At 42.1% G+C, this 19,259-nt stretch overlaps 1 protein-coding gene across 1 annotated transcript in view; it reads right to left on the reverse strand.

The window, feature by feature from the left end:
* Positions 1-19,259, reverse strand: part of LOC114651262 (E3 ubiquitin-protein ligase SH3RF3-like) — a 498,214-nt gene that overhangs the window by 309,130 nt on the left and 169,825 nt on the right. The window contains exon 2 of the mRNA XM_051926673.1: positions 9,266-9,304. Within this exon, the coding sequence (XP_051782633.1) occupies positions 9,266-9,304 (39 nt within the window). The remainder of the gene's footprint in view (positions 1-9,265; positions 9,305-19,259) is intronic.

A 19,259-nucleotide genomic window follows, 5' to 3' on the forward strand; every position in this document is an offset into this window, starting at 1 on the left:
CGGTGCCAGAGCTTGGTCCGCATTGCCGGCAGTAAGTCGAACCCGTTTCCAATGAGAGTTGGACTCCGCCAGGGCTGCCCTTTGTCACCGATTCTGTTCATAACTTTTATCGACAGAATTTCTAGGCGCAGCCAGGGCGTTGAGGGGATCCGGTTTGGTGGACTCAGGATTGGGTCACTGCTTTTTGCAGATGATGTTGTCCTGTTTGCTTCATCAGGCCGTGATCTTCAGCTCTCTCTGGATCAGTTCGCAGCTGAGTGTGAAGCGGCTGGGATGGGAATCAGAACCTCCAAATCCGAGACCATGGTCCTCAGCCGAAAAAGGGTGGAGTGCCCTTTCAGGGTTGGTTGCGAGATCCTGCCCCAAGTGGAGGAGTTCAAGTATCTCGGGGTCTTGTTCACGAGTGAGGGAAGAATGGAGCGTGAGATCGACAGGCAGATCGGTGCGGCATCTGCAGTAATGTGGGCTCTGCATCGATCTGTCGTGGTGAAAAAGGAGCTGAGCCGCAAGGCGAAGCTCTCAATTTACCAGTCGATCTATGTTCCTACCCTCACCTATGGTCATGAGCTATGGGTAGTGAAGGAAAGAACGAGATCGCGAATACAAGCGGCTGAAATGAGTTTCCTCCGCAGGGTGTCTAGGCTTTCCCTTAAAGATAGGGTGAGAAGCTCAGTCATCCGGGAGGGGCTTAGAGTAGAGCCGCTGCTCCTCCGCATCGAGAGGAGTCAGATGAGGTGGCTCGGGCATCTGATCAGGATGCCTCCTGGACGCCTCCCTGGTGAGGTGTTCCGGGCACGTCTAACCGGGAGGAGGCCCCGGGGAAGACCCAGGACACGCTGGAGGGACTATGTCTCTTGGCTGGCCTGGGAACGCCTTGGGATTCTCCCGGAAGAGCTAGAAGAAGTGGCCGGGGAGAGAGAAGTCTGGGCATCTCTGCTCAAGCTGCTGCCCCCGCGACCCGACCTCGGATAAGCGGAAGAAGATGGATGGACCCAAAAAATTGCAATCTGGGGGCTACAGTCACTAAGAGGATTTTCTCTTTCATTCACAGCATGCACGATGAAGCCCACTGATGTCAATTCCAGTTAAGCACTGGAGGTTCAGCCTCTTTGGTCATGCAGGCTATTTAAAGTATGGGCTTGCAGGAAGTTATCTATCAATCACAAAATGAGATTCCAGAGAGAGAGGAGCTCTGAGAAATTCTTAATAAAAGTCTAAGAGAGGTACCATTGGACTAGTAATGTCCCGGACTATTTTCTGTTGTTTGAACTCTTTATTTTCGTATTGTTTGCATGCGTTAAAACCAATTACCAGGTGATTCCCAGGCCTTTACGGCCTCCCTCTTAATCTTTCTTATATTACAAAATATTTCTGTGGAATTTGGTGGTGTGTAAAATGCAATTCAATCATCCTTAAAATGACTTCGAGTTGAAGTTCAAGTGCTTTGAGATATATCAAGAGAAGTTAATGTGACAGGGTGACCCTATTGAAAAACATAAGAAATTTTACAGGGAGTCACTTTGAGAGATCTCAGAATACATTTAGGAACATTGGAAAAGTGAATTTGAGAGTGCCTGAAATAGATGTACTGCATTATATGAATATAAAGTATATTCTTTTATGTATAAAGTATATTCTTTTATTTGTCTTACAAAAAATATACTTCTGTGTAAAAGTGCAGTTACTAGAAGGTCTCACAGTAATGGTAGGGCAGAAGCATTAGAAGTTTTGCATTATGGCATAGTTTTCATTTTTAAAATTCTCAATAGCTTCTACTGTCTATCAATCTGCAAGGTCAGTCCACACTTGTTTACCAGACACTTTTATTATATTTACTTGCATAGACTAGACTTCTTCTCATCAATCTTGAACCCTTGCCTTGCTCGCAGGAGTTCACATCAGGCTGGTTGTGCTCTCCACTTGTGTTTAACATGTGTACCAATCTGCCGTGTTTCTTCCACGACAATTAACAGATTCATATACAAAATTTAAGATTTCTCAAAATTCGTTTTATGAGATCTCTGAATGTTAGAGTAGTTCTTAAAACAGAAATGTACAGCATGTGCAAACAGAGATGGCATGAAGGTGTGGCACCAGGGTCCTGGGTTGCACCTTCTAGCCCGGTCACTGTCCATATGGGGCTTGCCCAAGTCACTGTGTTTCACTCCATAAATTCAATCAGTGTAGGAGTCTGTCCTACGATGGAATGGCATTACCCCCAGGGATTGGGTCATGTTTGTCATGTGCCATACGCAGCCAAGACTTTGGTTCACTGTAGTCCTTGAAGGAAAACACTGGTTCAGAAAATAGATAGCCAGCAGTAATACGAATATCAGTCAAAAGAGTCTCATCTCATATCATTTTCTGAAACCTCTTTTCCTGGTGATGGAGGTGGTGGCTGCAGGCCATGCAGGTCAGCACAGACTTTCCTGTCCCCAGCAACAGATATTTCCTAAGAAATTTCCAAGCATTCCCAAGCCAGATAACAAATATAAACCCTCTAGCGTGTCCAGGGTCTCCGTTTAATGGGAGATGTCTGGAGCGTTCTAATGACATGCTCAAACCACCACAACTGTCTCTTCTCAATCCAGACGAGCAGTGACTCTACTCCGAGCCTTTGATGGCTCAGATCGGCTCCATGCTCTCTGATTGCTTCCAGGAGCCTCTTGGACCTGGAACCGTCGATAATGTACCCGAGGATGGGACAAGCAAATGAGGAGACACACAGTCAGCAAGGGGTTGGTACAAACTGATTCAGTGGTTTTATTCAAATCAAACAGCGCAGAAAAAAATCTTCAAATAAATAAATAAATAATCCACAATGAAAAACGGTGAATATTCCATAAAAATGAGGTTAAAATCCCAGGCAGTATGTTCCATTAAAAACAGTCCCGAGCTACAGTGCTTCCTTCTAAAATCAATGTCTCCTCTCTTTTCCCCAAATGTGATCTCTGCAATCAGATGAGACGTCCAGCAAAAGGCACAATCAACCCTAACACAGCTCGGGTCCCCTGCCAGTCCTAGGCTCCCAGCAGTTTGCCGCACTGAGCTTTGGTCCTCCAACTCCCACTGAGTCCCGGGAGCCCCGCTGAAGTGGTCAGTCACTCCTGCTCCCCAAAAATCGCTCACCAGGAGCAAACCCTGTTACTCACTTCCACAGGTGCCATCTTCCCAACTGCCTGCTTCTATTTCCTCGCACATGCTCCTCCTCGATCCTGCCTCTTTCTTTTGTTAACCTCCACTCCTGTTCTCTCTTTTTGTTCTACCCCCGTTCAGGCTTCCTTCATAGCCCCAATTGAGTGCAGGTGTTGTCCTCCACCTGCTTCGAGGTGTGAATGAAGCACCTGACTGACCCTCTCACGATCATCCAAGCACCCCAATCAACCTCAGAGCAGCATGTGAATGCTCACACATGACTCTGCACCCGCTTGGAGCTTGCACGCCTAAGAACTCATGATTATTTATTAAAATTTGAGCTTCACTACAGACCTCTTGTCACAGAGGCTCTCCCAAATCACTGAGCTTCTCACCCTATCATGAACTGTCAGCCCAGACACCCTACAAAGAAATCTGACTTCTGCTACTTGAACTTGTTACCTCATTTTTTTCAATCATCACCCACAGTTCATGAAAATAGGTGAAAACAGGGATGTCGATATACCGGCAAAGAGAGAGTTTTGTCTTTAGACTCAGCTAGAGGTTCACCATCATGGAGTAGTATAGTGCTGATAGAAAAGCTTCCGCCACTCCAATTCACTTGTTGCTCTCACATTCCCTTTTTCCATCACTTGTGAACAAGATCCCAAGACACTTGAACTTCTCTGCTAAGGGTAGTTGTTCCTCCCTAACCTGGAGAGAGCCATCCACTCTTCACAGCCTGCACTGAATCACTCGAGTGGGCACCTAAAATCACAATCTGATGAGACAAAGAGGACAAGGTCGTCTACATAAAGAAACAGCAGAAAAAAATTAAAAAGTACTGCATACATAATAAACTGCTCAAAAAAATTAAAGGAACACTTTGAAAACACATCAGATCTCAATGGGAAAAAAAATCCTGCTGGCTAACTCTACTGATATGGACTGAGTAATGTGTTAGGAACGAAAGGGTGTCACATCGTTTGATGGAAATGAAAATTATCAACCTACCGAGGGCTGAATTCAAAGACACCCTGAAAATCAAAGTGAAAAAATGATGCGGCAGGCTAGTCCATTTTGCCAAAATTTCATTGCAGCAACTCCAAATCGTACTCAGTAGTTTGTATGGCCCCCACATGCTTGTATGCATGCCTGACAATGTCCTAATGAGACGACAGATGGTGTCCTGGGGATCTCCTCCCAGATTTGGACCAGGGCATCACTGAGCTCCTGGACAGTCTGAGGTGCAACCTAGCAGCGATGGCTGGGCCAAAACATAATGTCCCACCCAGAGGTGTTCTATTAGATTGAGGTCAGGTGAGTGAGCGTGAGGGCCAGTCAATGGCATCAATTCCTTCATCCTCCAGGAACTGCCTGCATATTCTTGCCACATGAGGCCAGGCATTGTCGTGCACCACTAGGATCCTAGGACCAACTGCACCAGTATAGGGTCTGACAATGGGTCAAACCATACCTAATGGCAGTCAAGGTGCCGTTCTCTAGCCTGTAGAGGTCTGTGCATCCGTCCATGGATATGCATCCCCAGACCATTACTGACCCACCACCAAACCAGTCATGCTGAATGATGTTACAGACAGCATAACGTTCTCCACATCTTCTCCAGACCTTTTCACATCTGTCACATGTGCTCAGGGTGAATTTGTTCTCATCTGTGAAAAGCACAGGGAACCAGTGGTGGACCTGCCAATTCTGGTATTCTATGGCAAATGCCAATCGAGCTCCATGGTGCCGGGCGGGCAGTGAGCACAGGGCCCACTAGAAGATGTCAGGCCCTCAGGCCACCCTCATGAAATCTGTTTCTGATTGTTTGGTCAGAGACATTCACACCAGTGGCCTGCTGGAGGTAATTCTGTAGGGCTCTGGCAGTGCTCATCCTGTTCCTTCTTGTGCAAAGGATCAGATACCAGTCCTGACGATGGGTTAAGGATCTTCTACGGTCCTGTCCAGCTCTACTAGAGTAACTGCCTGTCTCCTGGAATCTCCTCCATACCCTTGAGACTATGCTGGGAGACACAGCAAACCTTCTGGCAATGGCACATATTGATGTGCCTACCATCTTGGAGAAGTTGGACTACCTGTGCCACCTCTGTAGGGTCCAGGTATCGCCTCATGCTACCAGTAGTGACACCGACCGTAGCCAAATGAGTGAGAAAACAGATGAGGAGGGAAAATGTCAGTGGCCTCCCTCCACCTGTTAAACTATTCCTGTTTTGGGGAATGTCTCCTTGTTGCTCCTCTAGTGCGCCTCTTGTTCATTTCATTAGCACCAAATCATCTGAAACTGATTAACAAGCCTGTCTGCTACTTAACTGACCAGATCAATAGCCCAGAAGTTTCATTGACTTGATGCTATACTCTCATTAAAAAGTGTTCCTTCAATTTTTTTGAGTAGTTTATTTTCAAACTTGCTTTTCCAATTAATGGTCACATAGCACCAGAACCTATCCTAATATCATTGTGGGTACAAGGCTTTGTTTGTTTGTTTGTTTTTGTTTTGTTTGTTTTTCTTTATTTCACCTTTTACAATTTCTTGCATTAGGAATCTGTTAGTTTTCACATACCACTTGGGGTCAGAGCGCAGGGTCAGCCATTGTACAGCACCCCTGGAGCAATAACAGGTTAAGGGCCCAGCAGAGTAGGATCTCTTCTGGCAGTGACAGGGATTCGAACTGGCCACCTTCTGGATACCAGCACAGATCCTTAGCCTCAGAGCCACCACTCCGCCCCAAAGTGGAGCAGTTCCTGCAAGGGGCACCCATCCATTGTGGATACTGTGCACAAGTTATTACATATTTAAACTTTAAAGCGAGGCAATTATGGAAATAACTTTACATTGTTGGTGGAATTGTTACTTTTATGAGGAGTTGTCCAAGTTAGAATAATAATGTACTATGCACATGTGAAAATAACCTACATGTTAAAAGGATCACTAAATAGGAATGCAGTGCACACTTAAATGTAAATTTGACAGTGTGATTCAGGTCGAGGGCGCCACAGGGTTGAGCGCATGTCAGATGGGACGTCGCCTTTCGTTTCATTGTCCACTACTGCTGGATTGTTGTTCCAAAAGGATCGACAACCATGGAGCTGACAGCGAGCAGTGCTAGCTGAGTGATAAATCTCTGAAAACACTGTAAATGACCCAAAAGAAAATCACTTTCAATCACTTTCATCAGGGCTCGAGGATAACGATCATCTGTGATAGTTTGGGCTGACAGTTCTCCTCAGCCAGTGGCAAAAATCGATAATATATTAATTAGAGTCGTGGAGCAGCTTGAAAAGAAAGATTACATTACAGGATCATCCTTCAAAAAAAAAAAGGAAACAATGGGTAATAAGCAATTAAGGACTAAAGGAATCACCTAAGGAGATCCAGACCTGTGGTACGGGTTGAGTCCTTTCCCCTGTCTGCGCTCTGGACAGCACGCATAAGCAAGGAGAATTACAACAGCTTACGTGATTGCCATAAGAGGCGCTATATTCTGTAAAGTCTGCCTAAGAACACATTTGTAAGCACGACTGCCGGAGTTCACATCCCACATCTCCATGCGGAGCTTGCATATTGTCTCTCTGTCTGCTTGAGTTTTTCTCTCATATCCCAGCTATGCGCAGGTTCGATTAATAGGCCTGTGAGAACGTCAGTATGTGTGTGCATGATAGTTACGGCCATTTAGATTCACTTTACTGATTCAATTCTTTCAAATTACCAGATTAAGTTAATCAGTTGATCTGATTCATCAATAGAGTCAGGGGCAGTTGACAGAAAAAAAATGGATATGTCCCCTCTGAATAAGTCATATCACAAATGTATAATCAAACAACTCATAAATTACGTATTCAACACCCTGATAATTAATCCAGTTTGAGAGAACAAAAGTATGACAATGCAATAAAGGCGAAATATGTGTAGTGTACTCTTTGTACTATTTGGCTAATACTGTATTACATATATTGTATATATATATTTAAATTGTTAATGTAATATATTCTTATCTTCTTCAATTTAGGAAGAAATTTAACATCTGGTTTTAATTATTTATTTGATAGATGCTGTTACCCAAGTTTGGCCCAATTGTTTCTGTATTTGTTTCACATTTGGAGCTCAGGCTGGTTTATAGATGGAGTCAAAGGTGAAGATTGAACTAGCAAAGTTTGGGATCCTTACTACTAAGGTGCCACACTACTAGTCTATACAGCATGGGCACTTTTAACATATGAACGATTTCAGGACCCCCACCTCCAAATACTTAAGATGAGCAAAAGATCATCTGAATGATGTGAATTTCTGAAAGCTATCTTGTGAAGTTTGGACTCTGGTTTTCCCAAGTTAGTGTAACAGGAAGATGCAGCGCATCCTGGCAGCAATGGGAACCAACAAAGCCATACATGGGATACTAGTCTTTTACAGGACCAATGTAGAAATAACCCAACAACAAGTCTTTAGGCTAGGTGTTGAAGGGTACAGGGCCATCTTAACAGCATTACAGGCTCCCGGGCAAAGCAGTTCACTGGGACCCCTACCTACACAACCACTCAGCAAGTCACAACATACATAGATTAACATGGGGCCTCAGCATGCCCATGCGTTAAGACAGCCATGAAAGAGTTGAGAAATCATGTGAACATGGACAGATCCTGCAGACTCCACAAAGAAGCAAGAGATCAAGCCAAGAAACAAATGTACAGAGCACTTACAGCTCATTCAGTCATTCTTTCATTTTCCATTGCTTATCTGAGACCAGGTCACGAGGGCAACAGTCTTATCATGAAACCCATCTGTCCCGTTCCCTAGCCACACTTGCCAACTCATAATGTGGGATCCCAAGGCTTTATCTGGCCATCTGGGAGACAGAATCCTCCCAGCGATCCCTGGGTCTTCCCCAGTGTCTCCTCCCAGCTAGTCGTCCCAGTAAAACTTACACAGGGAGGCATCAGTATCAGCTGGCTCCACTTGATGTGGTGGGTCAGCAGCTCTTCTCCAAGCCTCTTGTGGATGTCTACACTTCTCACTGTATCTCTAAAGGATTGCCCAGCCATTCTGCAGAGAAAGCTCATCTTGGCCGCTAGCACCCATGATCTCATTCATTCTCTCAAAGCCCTTACAGCTGTGTGCGTGGGCATATACAGTACACTGCATATGTAGCTATGAAAATGAAATGGGCACGTTCCACGCACACACAGTTGCCCAGACCTGAAACTCAACGAGGGTGAGGAGGGGGTAATCGCCACACCGCCATACATTTGCTAATTTAACCAACATTTTTATGTTGACCAGCCGTGCTAAAGGAACAGCTAAGGGTGACACGGTAAACTAGTGCAGAGTATTGAGCCCATGTCTTCATACATTGACGGCTTGTAAAATGTAAATAAATATAAATTTATTATTGATCAAAGAATTCTGTTTATTTTTGTTTAGCCATCTCGGGCCTCACACCACTAGGGGGTGAAGATGGTGTCCTGGGTTAATAATTATGTCCAACAAGAAGGCCCGAAAAAGCACAAAGATCAGTGGAGGGCATCCCGTGGAGTTAAACGCCAGTTTACAAAACGCCCAAAATATCTGAACTCCTTGGCAAATTACTGGCACAAAGCAATAACTAGGTGTTACTGTAGCTGAGAGTCTTTTATTTTATTTTATTTTTAAGTGTTTAACTCATTCACCTAATGTAAGTGTATACTGACCCTCACACTCCCATGGCCTTGATCACCCTGTACAATGTGGCAACGGCTAAACGTCTAGGCATTCAGATTATTTTCAGGATTTGCCATGTAAAGCTTCTTTACGAGGTAACACACAACTATTAATACTCCTAAACTGAGGCACCCATTCAGGGTCATGAACCTTAAAGTTAAATAATCAGCTAAACACAAGCAGTAGGGTCTGAGGTTAAATCACAGCATAAGCGTCAAAGGACGAGGCAGAAGACAAGTGAAGTGGCCGGTAAAGGTGAGCCTGTGATATCAGACACAAGCATCATGACCAAAGGCCAACTGCACACAAGTCTGCATTTGAGCCAGCATGGCGTCCCACCACAGAGGTTACAAAACATCTGAATATAGTCTCAATATATGCATTTACAGTACATGGAGGTTTGGTTCAACTTACCGTGATATGATGTTCCACACACATAATTCTGTGAGTACCCTACAAAAAAAAAAAAGTAAAAAGGGTAAAAAAGCGATCAAGTATATGGAACAAAACAGTTAAGTTACAAAACCTTCATCTGAACACAACAGAACTTCACTCTGCCTGTTGGAAACTTCCATTGACCCAAATTCAAACCTGCACATGCTGTGGGGGACCAACCCAGGATGGGGCATCAAATCATTAACTAAACAACAACATTTATTTCTATTGCACATTTTCATACAAGTGGTGAAGTTCAAAGTGCTTTACAAGATGAGGAAAGAAAAATGTATATGAAACCAAAATAAGAATAGGCAATACTAAATAACAAAGAATAAAATAAGGTCCGATAGTCGGAAGGACAGAAAAAACAAAACTAAAAAAAAAAACAAAATCTGCAGGGGTTCTGAGGCCACGAGACCACCTGGCCAGCCCCCCTGGGCATTCTTTTTTTTTTTTTTACATTTTTTTGAATTTATTAAAAGCAAACAATACTCCATACAAGCAAGTCAAATTTTACAAAACTAAGTTCAAATCAAATCAACCTCCACCCATGAGAAAGAGAGCTAGGCCAAGAGAGTAAAACTATAATGGTAGGAAAAATAAGTAAATAAATAAAAACAATTAAAATAAATAAGAGAAGAGAATCCACTTCCTCAATTTAAATGCACATTCTAAAATGTTATTGATCAGATCCTGCCAGGTTTTAAAAAAGTTCTGTACAGATCCTTTAAGTGAGAATTTGATTTTTTCCAATTTCAAATAATTTATAACACCAGTAATGGCGGACTGTACGATAACGTGCAGTGAATACACTTGACTTATAGTTTTCATCCTCTTTCTCTGTACGTTTAGCATTTGTTTGCTCAGAGGTTGATGCGCTTGCTGCTTCCTGAATAGCTCTTGCTTTTTCCACCCTAGCGGCCCGCTTCTTCTCTTCTTTCCTCGGCATCTTTTTGCGTGAAAACTGATTAAGTTAGTGTTTGTGATGCCATTACTTAGTATGTTTTTCTTAATTTTTCACTTCAGCTGGTATTTAAGCCTTCAATCTGCCACAAGAATGATTTAAGATATGAAGAGGTAGAGGAAGTGACGGCGAAGGTGGTAGGGATGAGAACGGCACCCGTACGCATGCATTGCACAGCCGCCCTGCTGGCCGTTGCCGAGAGTTGATTCTGCAATAAAATATAAAGAGGAATAACCTTGCAGGTCAATCATCACCCAGAAAGCGGATAGTAGACGTCACATAGTATATGTGTACCAAATTTCAAGTCAATAGTTCAAACGGTTTGCAAGCTACAGGTGATTTAAAATCCTGGACAGACAAACGGACAGCCACGGTAACATATTATATAGGAAAATAAAAGAATATATATATATATATATATATATGGAAGAGAAGGTCTGTGATACGGTTTGCATATTTGCAGCTGGAGATCCACGAAGAGAGAAAAAATGAATCACGTATAATAAAGTAGTTTTTATTCCTGAGCTTTCAACCCCTACCAGGGGTCTTCATCAGAGGATAATGATTAGACTTACAAGAATCAAAGGCAATATATAGCAACACATTAAGGTGGTGACTAAGTCAGTATGATCAAGGGGGAGGGTTTGTATAGTTTATTTATTATGTACAAGTTCTTCTTAAGTTAGCATATGCTGGATTTATGTCCAAGTGTCTGTTGATGGCGTTTTCATTTGATAGCCAAGACTCGGCCAACTCTCTGGCACTTTTAGTACTGGCCTTAAATTTTACTTTTACATTGTCCCAGTTGAACGTATGTCCTGTCGATTTAGTATGTGCATAGAACAATGATAGTGCGTCCTTTGTTCTGACGGCGTTGCGATGTTCCTGCACACGTGTTGAGATTCTTTTTGATGTTTGTCCTATGTATACCGCTGAGCAAGAATTGCATGGGATACTATAAACTGCGTTTCGTGTTTCTGCTGTTGATTTCTTGTTTTTGGCATTAAACAGGACCGTGCGCAGATTGTTCGTGGGTTTGTGTGCTATTCTGACGCCCCACTTGGTCAGGATGCACGCTGTACCTTCTGACACCTTGTGGAGATAAGGGAGTGAGTGCCAGGTGGGGTGGGGGTTCTGATTTAAGCCAATTGTTTGCTGAGTTATGTGGCGTCTCCTGTGTAAGCTCCGATTAATGAATGCTTTTGAGTATCCGTTTAAGGTGAAAAGGTGGAAGAGATAGCGTCTCTCATTAATTTTTGTTTCCTTAGTATTACAATGAGTGTGGACTCGTCTGAATAGGGTTTTCACACAGCTCCATTTATGAGATACCGGGTGGTTGCTGGTGAAGTGTAAAATCTTGTCTGTGTAGCATTCTTTGCGGTAAACACTTGTGGTCAGGGTGGCGTCATTATTTCTTTTGATGTAGATGTCCAGGAAGCTGATGTGTCGGTTCATTTCTTTTTCCATTGTGAACTGGATTGCGGGGAATATTGTGTTGATATGATTGTAGAACTCATTCAGCTGGTCCTTTTTTAGTATGACGAATGTGTCGTCTACATAGCGTATCCAAATTTTGGGTGTGATCTGGGATAAAGCCATGTTTTCAAATCGCTGCATTACCAGTTCCGCTAGGAGTCCTGATAACGGTGATCCCATTGGCATGCCTTCTTTCTGAGTGTAATACTTGCCGTTGAAATGAAAGTGAGTTTTTTGGCAAAGTGCTTAGTCACCCCCCCCCCCCCCCCCCTGCTTAACGTGTTGCTATATATTGCCTTTGATTCTTGTAAGTCTAAGCATTATCCTCCGATGAAGACCTCTGGTAGGGGTTGAAAGCTCAGGAATAAAATCTAATATATATATATATATATATATTGTCAGACACAAGTGACTAGGGAACAGCCGACTGGCTCAACAGAGCGTAATACTTCCCAGGAAATTGGTTTGGAACAGAGCGCTAACACCTCTCTCTTTTATTCAACAGGAAAACTGAAGAACAAACAAACCCGTAAGAAGTCACGCACTCAAGTTCCCTTCCATGTTTATAAGCGCAACCCCGTCCCGTGGCCTTCCTTCTGGCCGCTGCCGAGAGTTGATTCTACAATAAAATACAATAAAAATAAAAAGAGGAATAAAAATCATCAGCGGATAGTAGAGGTCACGTAGTATATTTGTACCAAATTTCAGGTCAATAGTTCAAACGGATTGCGAGCTGCAGGTGATTTAAAATCCCGGACAGACAAACGGACGTATTATATAAGAACATCAGTTACCCACTGACTTAAAAGAGGTGGGCTAGGATTCTTCGAGTTGAGTAAGATAGGTCTACGTGTTAATAGTAAAGTAAATGCAATGACAGTTTGTTTCTCCTCCTCCACTTTAAACCCCTCTGTGAGCCCACCAAACACAGCTGCTAGTGGATTAGGAGGGATTGTGACACCAAGGCTGTCTGAGTGCCCACTGGGCATTCTAACTAACATAAATGATCTTAATCAGTCCTCATGGTTTTCAGGCTTCACGTGAAAGAATTAGGTAATGATACATACAACTCATATATAATATCAGATTATACTTTTAAAAACATATACACTATATATATGAGTGTGTTTTTATACTTTAGTTCTGGATTGTGGAGAATTAGTCCATCCATTCACTTTTTACCACAGTGGCAGTAGTCTAAAGAAACATACCAAGATGTCCCTTTTCCCCACCACCTCCTCCAACTCCTTTTGGAGATACTGAGGCATTCCCAGGCATTCAAAGAAATATAATATCTCAAGGGCATCTTGGATCTGCCCTGGGGTCTCCTCCCAGCTGGACATGTCTGAAACATCCAGGCATCCAGGAGGTTCCCTAATCAGATGCCTGAACCACTTCAATGGGCTCCTTTCGATGTGGAGGAGCATTGGCCATGCTTTGAGTTCCTACTGAATGTCTGTGTTCTTCACTCTGTCTCTAAGGCTGAGCCCAGACACCCTGCTAAAGGAAGCTCATTTCTGCCCTTTGTACCCTCAGTCTAGTTTTTTTGGTCACTATGCACAGCCTGTGTCCATACATGAGGTTAGGAACGCAGATTGAGTTTTAAATTGAGACCTGTGCATTTTGTCTCAGGTCTTTCTTCACCATGACTGATAAGCACAATGTCTACGTAACTGCTGATGCCATTCCAACCTGCCCATCACTCTCTTTCACACTTGTGAACAAAACCTCATGATATTGTGAAAGAGTACAGCCTGGACACAGACAGGAAGACACGTTTTTAGGCATCACCACACATTTATTCCTACAACTATTATTTACAAGTCACTATGTGCACCGCCACCAAACACCCCCCACAGTCTCTCAACACTCTAGGCTTCTCTTTGTCTCTTCTTCTCTCACACTCAGGCCTCTCTTCGCCCACCTCCTTCTCTGACTTCGTCCACCTCCTTACCCGACTCCAGCCTTGATTGTCGGGAGGCGGACCCTTTTATAGGCAGCTGAATGCTGACCACACAAGTTCATGGCTTGAGGTAGCACCTCCTCCTCAACCTGGACAGGCTGCAAACTTCCCTAGTGTGTACCTGAGGTCATCACCAAGTGAGGTCAACAGGATCACATCATCTGCAAAAAGCAAAGACGCAATTCTGAAGTCACCAGATTGGACCCTCTAATTCCCTTGGCTGTAACTAGAAATTCTGTCCATAAAAATTATGAACAGGATCAAGAATGATCTGACCTACTGCCAACAATGTGAACGAAGCTCTTACTCCGGTTATACAGGGACTGAACAGCCTGTCACAGCAGGCCCGGTACCCCACATTCCTGAAGCACCCCTCACCAGACACTCTGAGGGACGTGGCCGTATGCCTTTGCCAAGACCAGAAAACATGTGCAGGCTAGTCACCCATGCTCCCTTTAACCCTCCAGAATGTTCATGAGGGTAAAGAGCTGCTCTACTGTAGTGTTCTGCAACTAGGAAAAAGATCGGCATTGTTCCTCCTGAATCCAAGGTTTGATCAACAGCCAGACCATCCTTTCTTACACCCTGGCCTGGACATTCCCAGGGTGGCTGAAAATATGTGATCTCCCTAAAGTTGGAGCACACCTTCTGGTCCACCCTCCTAAAAATGTGGATCACCACCTCATTTTGCCAATTCCAAGGCACTATTCCCACCATCTAAGCAATGTTAAAGAGGAGTATCTGCCAAGACAAGCCAACAACACACGAACCTTCAGGAACTTTGGGTGAATGTCATTCAAACCCGGGGCACTGCCACAAGGTTTTTAAATACCTTAGCGCCCTCAGCTGTGGAAAATTATTAAGATGTATTTCTTCATATTTACAAACAATAAACAGTGTGGCCCACCCTAGTGGCAAAAGGCATAGGCCTGTAAACCAAATCGAAGGTCCATTCTCAATAGACAGATATTTCATGGATAGATTAATGTGAAGTGCATTCTATAATAGATAAATAGGAAAGGAGCTATAAAACAGATAGACAGAACTTTAGAATAGCAGGCTTCAGTGGTGCTAATGCAATTACAAAGGTTTCTCTAAAAACAATTAGCATGTAAATGTGACTAATTATGGATGACCATTGGGACACTGAAGGGATGGCTGCCGAAAATGAAGCTTTGCAGTCATGTGTGAATAATAAATTAAAAATCAGTCATTTCAAGCAATAATAACCGTGAGACACACCAGTTATATCTTGGCTGTATTTTTAACACAATTAAATGGTATCTTGACAAAAACGCATTAATTTCTACCAAAAAAGGAAACTGTCTGGGTGTAACCAAACTGGCAGTGCAGATGTACAGTATATGAAGATATGAGATGCAGTAAAAGAGATAGATAGATAGATAGATAGATAGATAGATAGATAGATAGATAGATAGATAGATAGATAGATAGATAGATAGATAGATAGATAGATAGATAGATAGATAGATAGATAGATAGATAGATAGATAGATAGATAGATAGATAGATAGATAGATAGATAGATAGATCAGTGTAAAAGGCACTCTATAATTAAAACATAGAAATATGAAAAGTGCTACTTAATAGACACACAGATCGAGTAGTATTAAAGGCACTATATAACATTTAAATAGACAGACAGTAAGAGTCCCACAGCCTTTTCACCAGCTGAGGCCCATTGTACTGAAGTGCTACCCCTCCACAACTGTCACATTAAGGCACACAACAGGATATTTTAGTCAGATATGTCACAGAAAGGCGTTCAAGTGACTTGTGGTGTTTCGGTTTGCCATTACGCTGTACACGTCTCACACACGTTCTTTTTCGCCCCAATTATTTTTCTTCACACCTTCTCGGCTTTCCTGGTTAATCTCTGCACACATGCACTGCTACAGCTGTGGCCCAAGAATGCCTCAGCTGAATATTTCTTCAGTGCTTGGTGAAGGCAGACATGCTGGAGACAGGCTTCTTAAAAGCCATCCAAAACAGTGAACAAATGGAGCTGGGCCCCAGCATAAAGCATGAAACACCTAAACCCTTTATTAAAAGTGCAGGAGAGCTAAAAGATTACGCTACCAGCCTTTTTTCTGGTCTGGGCTGTAAACCCAGGCTCCATCAAGAATTATAAAGTGGTCCACTTTGGTGATGTCTTTTAGCACTCGTTAATGTCAGCTTTCAAAATACTTCCAGTAGGTGATCTAGGTGATGTGGGGCACTTCAGTCACTATTACTTCCCAGAGTCCCACATGCATCTTGATTGCGGGCTGCCACAACACCTTAGTAAGCTGTTGCTCTTAGTGCCCTCCCAGATCAGACACACATAACTACAATGAATAGCACCTTGGATGGCTTTACCAGCCATAGCTAAAATCAGAAAGGTTGTTGATTGAATATTAGACAGCTACTCTTATAAAAGTGGAACCGTTCTAGGGGCAGTTCTTGTCCAAAGTCAAATACAGCTGTTCATCATTTTCCAAAATGCTTAAGGCTTTCATAAGAAATTGGGCTCCTTGACAGCATCTCTCTTCCACATAAAATTAGGTGTTGACCTTTTCCAAATGTGGCACACTTTCTTTTAATAATGTCACTAGGTATACTCTTACATTGAGGTAAAATATAGAGGTCCATCATTTCCAAATATTTCACCTATCACCATAACAGAGTGTACATATGAAGAACTTCTTGATCTAATTAAAATGGGAGAGACATTATTTCCAGATATGTCATACCTTCTGGAAGGACTCTTATTCTTAAGTCAGATTCAGGGTCCATTGGAGTCGCTCATTCCCAGTATGGCACATAACAGCATAGCAGAGTGTGCCCTCTCGTGGCAGCCTTTGCCCTAGGTCTAATAAGAGAGTTTAGTCTTTTCAAATTTGACACTCTCCTCCATAATGGTTGGACCCTCCTGGTTGTGTGCCTTCTGATGGCACTTATTGACTTACAGTAAATTTACAGTAAATAAGAATCTACATCCGCCCTCATAATGATGTACCCCATCTGTGTGCCTCCTTGTGACAGTACTTTCTGTGATGAGATAGGAGGAAATATCACGTTCAGATTTGGCAAACTCACTCAAAATGGTCTGCACCATCTGGAAGCCTTGCATGTTTAAGGTCAGATTTGGAGGTCTTGCATCTCCCAGATATGGCATGCACAACACTACAAGGGAGTACACTGTTTTGTGGAAGTCAACCTTAGGTCAAATAAGAGAGGTCTACTCTCTTCAAATTTTGGAAAACTCCCTCAAGATGGTGTATTCCTTAGCTGAGGTGAGATATGGCACACGCACCACAATATTATGAGTTTCCTCTTGTGTCAGTCTTTACCCTCGATCAAGTAAGAGGGTCTGCCCTTTCCAAATTTTGCATACTTCCTCAGAATGATTTGGCTTTCCAGGAAGTAGCCCTTACCCTCTTGTTGGCATCCTTCTTCCCAAGCTTGGGATAATGTCACTTCTACTTCTCTCTCTCATTCTCTCTTTATATTTCTCTATCTAAACATACAGTAGAATACATATTGTGGGGTTTAGAGCGGCCTTTTGACTAAATTAATCAGTTATAAGTAATATCTATCTATCTATTATATAGTGCCTTATCTATCTATCTATCTATCTATCTATCTATCTATCTATCTATCTATCTATCTATCTATCTATCTATCTATCTATCTATCTATCTATCTATCTATCTATCTATCTATCTATCTATCTATCTATCTATCTATCTATTATATAGTGCCTTGTTCTTGTTATTAATAATCTCGTTGCCTCCATGCTGTGGCACAGACTGATGAGTGTTGACCCGCCATCAGGACTCTTACACTCCATACAGAAATTATTAGTTAACTTTTTTTGAAATGGTGTGCACTGGCTCAAGAAAGGGCTCATCTGTTTACCGGTGGAGAAAAGAGGACAAGGCCTGATTGATGTCTGCTGTAAAGCCGCTAGTTTCAAATTGTTAGTTTTACAGCGCCTTTTTTTCTCTTTAGAACCCCTAATTTGGAAAAGAATAGCTCTTTCATTTTTCCATAAGATTAAAAATTTGGGTTTTGATGTGCAGTTATTGCTAATAGATTTGAGCAGGTTTGATCTCATTCCGTTACCCAAATTTTATAAGGGAGTTTTACGTACTTGGAGCTCCTTTCTTCAGAGAGTGCCATCCAAATCCCCTTCACTTTTCAATGAACCCCTCATTTTTAGTTCTTTATTCACATGTCCACTGCTTTTGAAAATTAGTTTTGTAAAGACTTTGTTCAAAAGTGTCATTGTGGTTTTTTCTCAGTTATTGGATGAGGACAACAAGAGTTTTAAAGATGCCACTGTGTTGGCTTCAAAGCTGGGCATTCGATCAATAAGAACTGTCAATTATTTATTATCGTTTATGGCAAAAGACTTCATCAGGCTAAGAGAAAGTCAGGGGAATTTGACCTTAGTGCATCCAAAGACGGAGGAGGAGGAGGAGAAGGGCTGCTTTTCTGATCTGGAGGTGGAACCCAAATTGGACATGAATGGTGTGAGGGAGGACTCGATTTTAAGGCTTGACAGACAGGAAAATATTTTTTTTCGATCTTTAACTAAGAAAGACGTGTATGTATGCTGCATCAAAGTTTTCCATTTTTCAAATTTAAAAAACACCATCATGACGCCCTGGACTGAAAAATTAAATGTAAAAACAGAGGTCAGGCCAGCATGGAGAGAATTTTATAAACCCCCTAATAATAAGAGAGCAGGCGATTTACAATGGAGAATCGTACATGGGGTCATCGCAACAAATGTGTTTCTAAATAAACTTCAGAGTGATGTGAGCGATAAAAGTGCGTTCTGTGGGGAGAAAGAGACTGTTTATCATTTATTTTTACATTGTATGAGACTGCAAACTCTGTTTGTGTATGTTCAGAAAATATGTGAAAAATGTACTGTTTCTTTTGATGATCAGAGATTTATTTGGGGCATGAAATATAACAAAACATCAAAATCAGAATTTCAACTTTTAAATTATTTACTTGGGCAAGTAAAGTTAGCCATTTTAAAAAGCCGTAATAATAAACAGTGTAGTACGTTACCAGATGATGTACTGTTTATTTTCAAATTTTATGTTATTTCGAGAATCAAGCTAGAATTTACATATTATAAAACAATGTGTAATATTGAAGAATTTTTCAAATTCTTCAATATTACACATTGTTTTATAATATGTAAATTCTAGCTTGATTCTCGAAATAACATAAAATTTGAAAATTTGCTGTGCTCTATTGAGGAGGGGCAACTAAAAATGAATTTGGAATAATGAAGAAGAGCTGGTGTGCGATTGTTATGTTAAACATTAGATGGATTGTTTGGAGTGTTGAATACTAAATACAGACGTGTGTACTTGACTTAATGTGTGGGGACTGGGGAGTAGTGGAGGAGTAATGACATTGTTATTGGTATGAATGTGTTGATGTCTTCTGTTTATTGTGCAAAATAAAGTTTATATTAAAAATAAAAAAAATATTATATAGTGCCTTACACGGTGGCACAGTGGGTAGCGCTACTGCCTCGC

This window comes from Erpetoichthys calabaricus, chromosome 4 (assembly GCF_900747795.2).
Source record: "Erpetoichthys calabaricus chromosome 4, fErpCal1.3, whole genome shotgun sequence".
Taxonomy (NCBI): domain Eukaryota; kingdom Metazoa; phylum Chordata; class Cladistia; order Polypteriformes; family Polypteridae; genus Erpetoichthys; species Erpetoichthys calabaricus.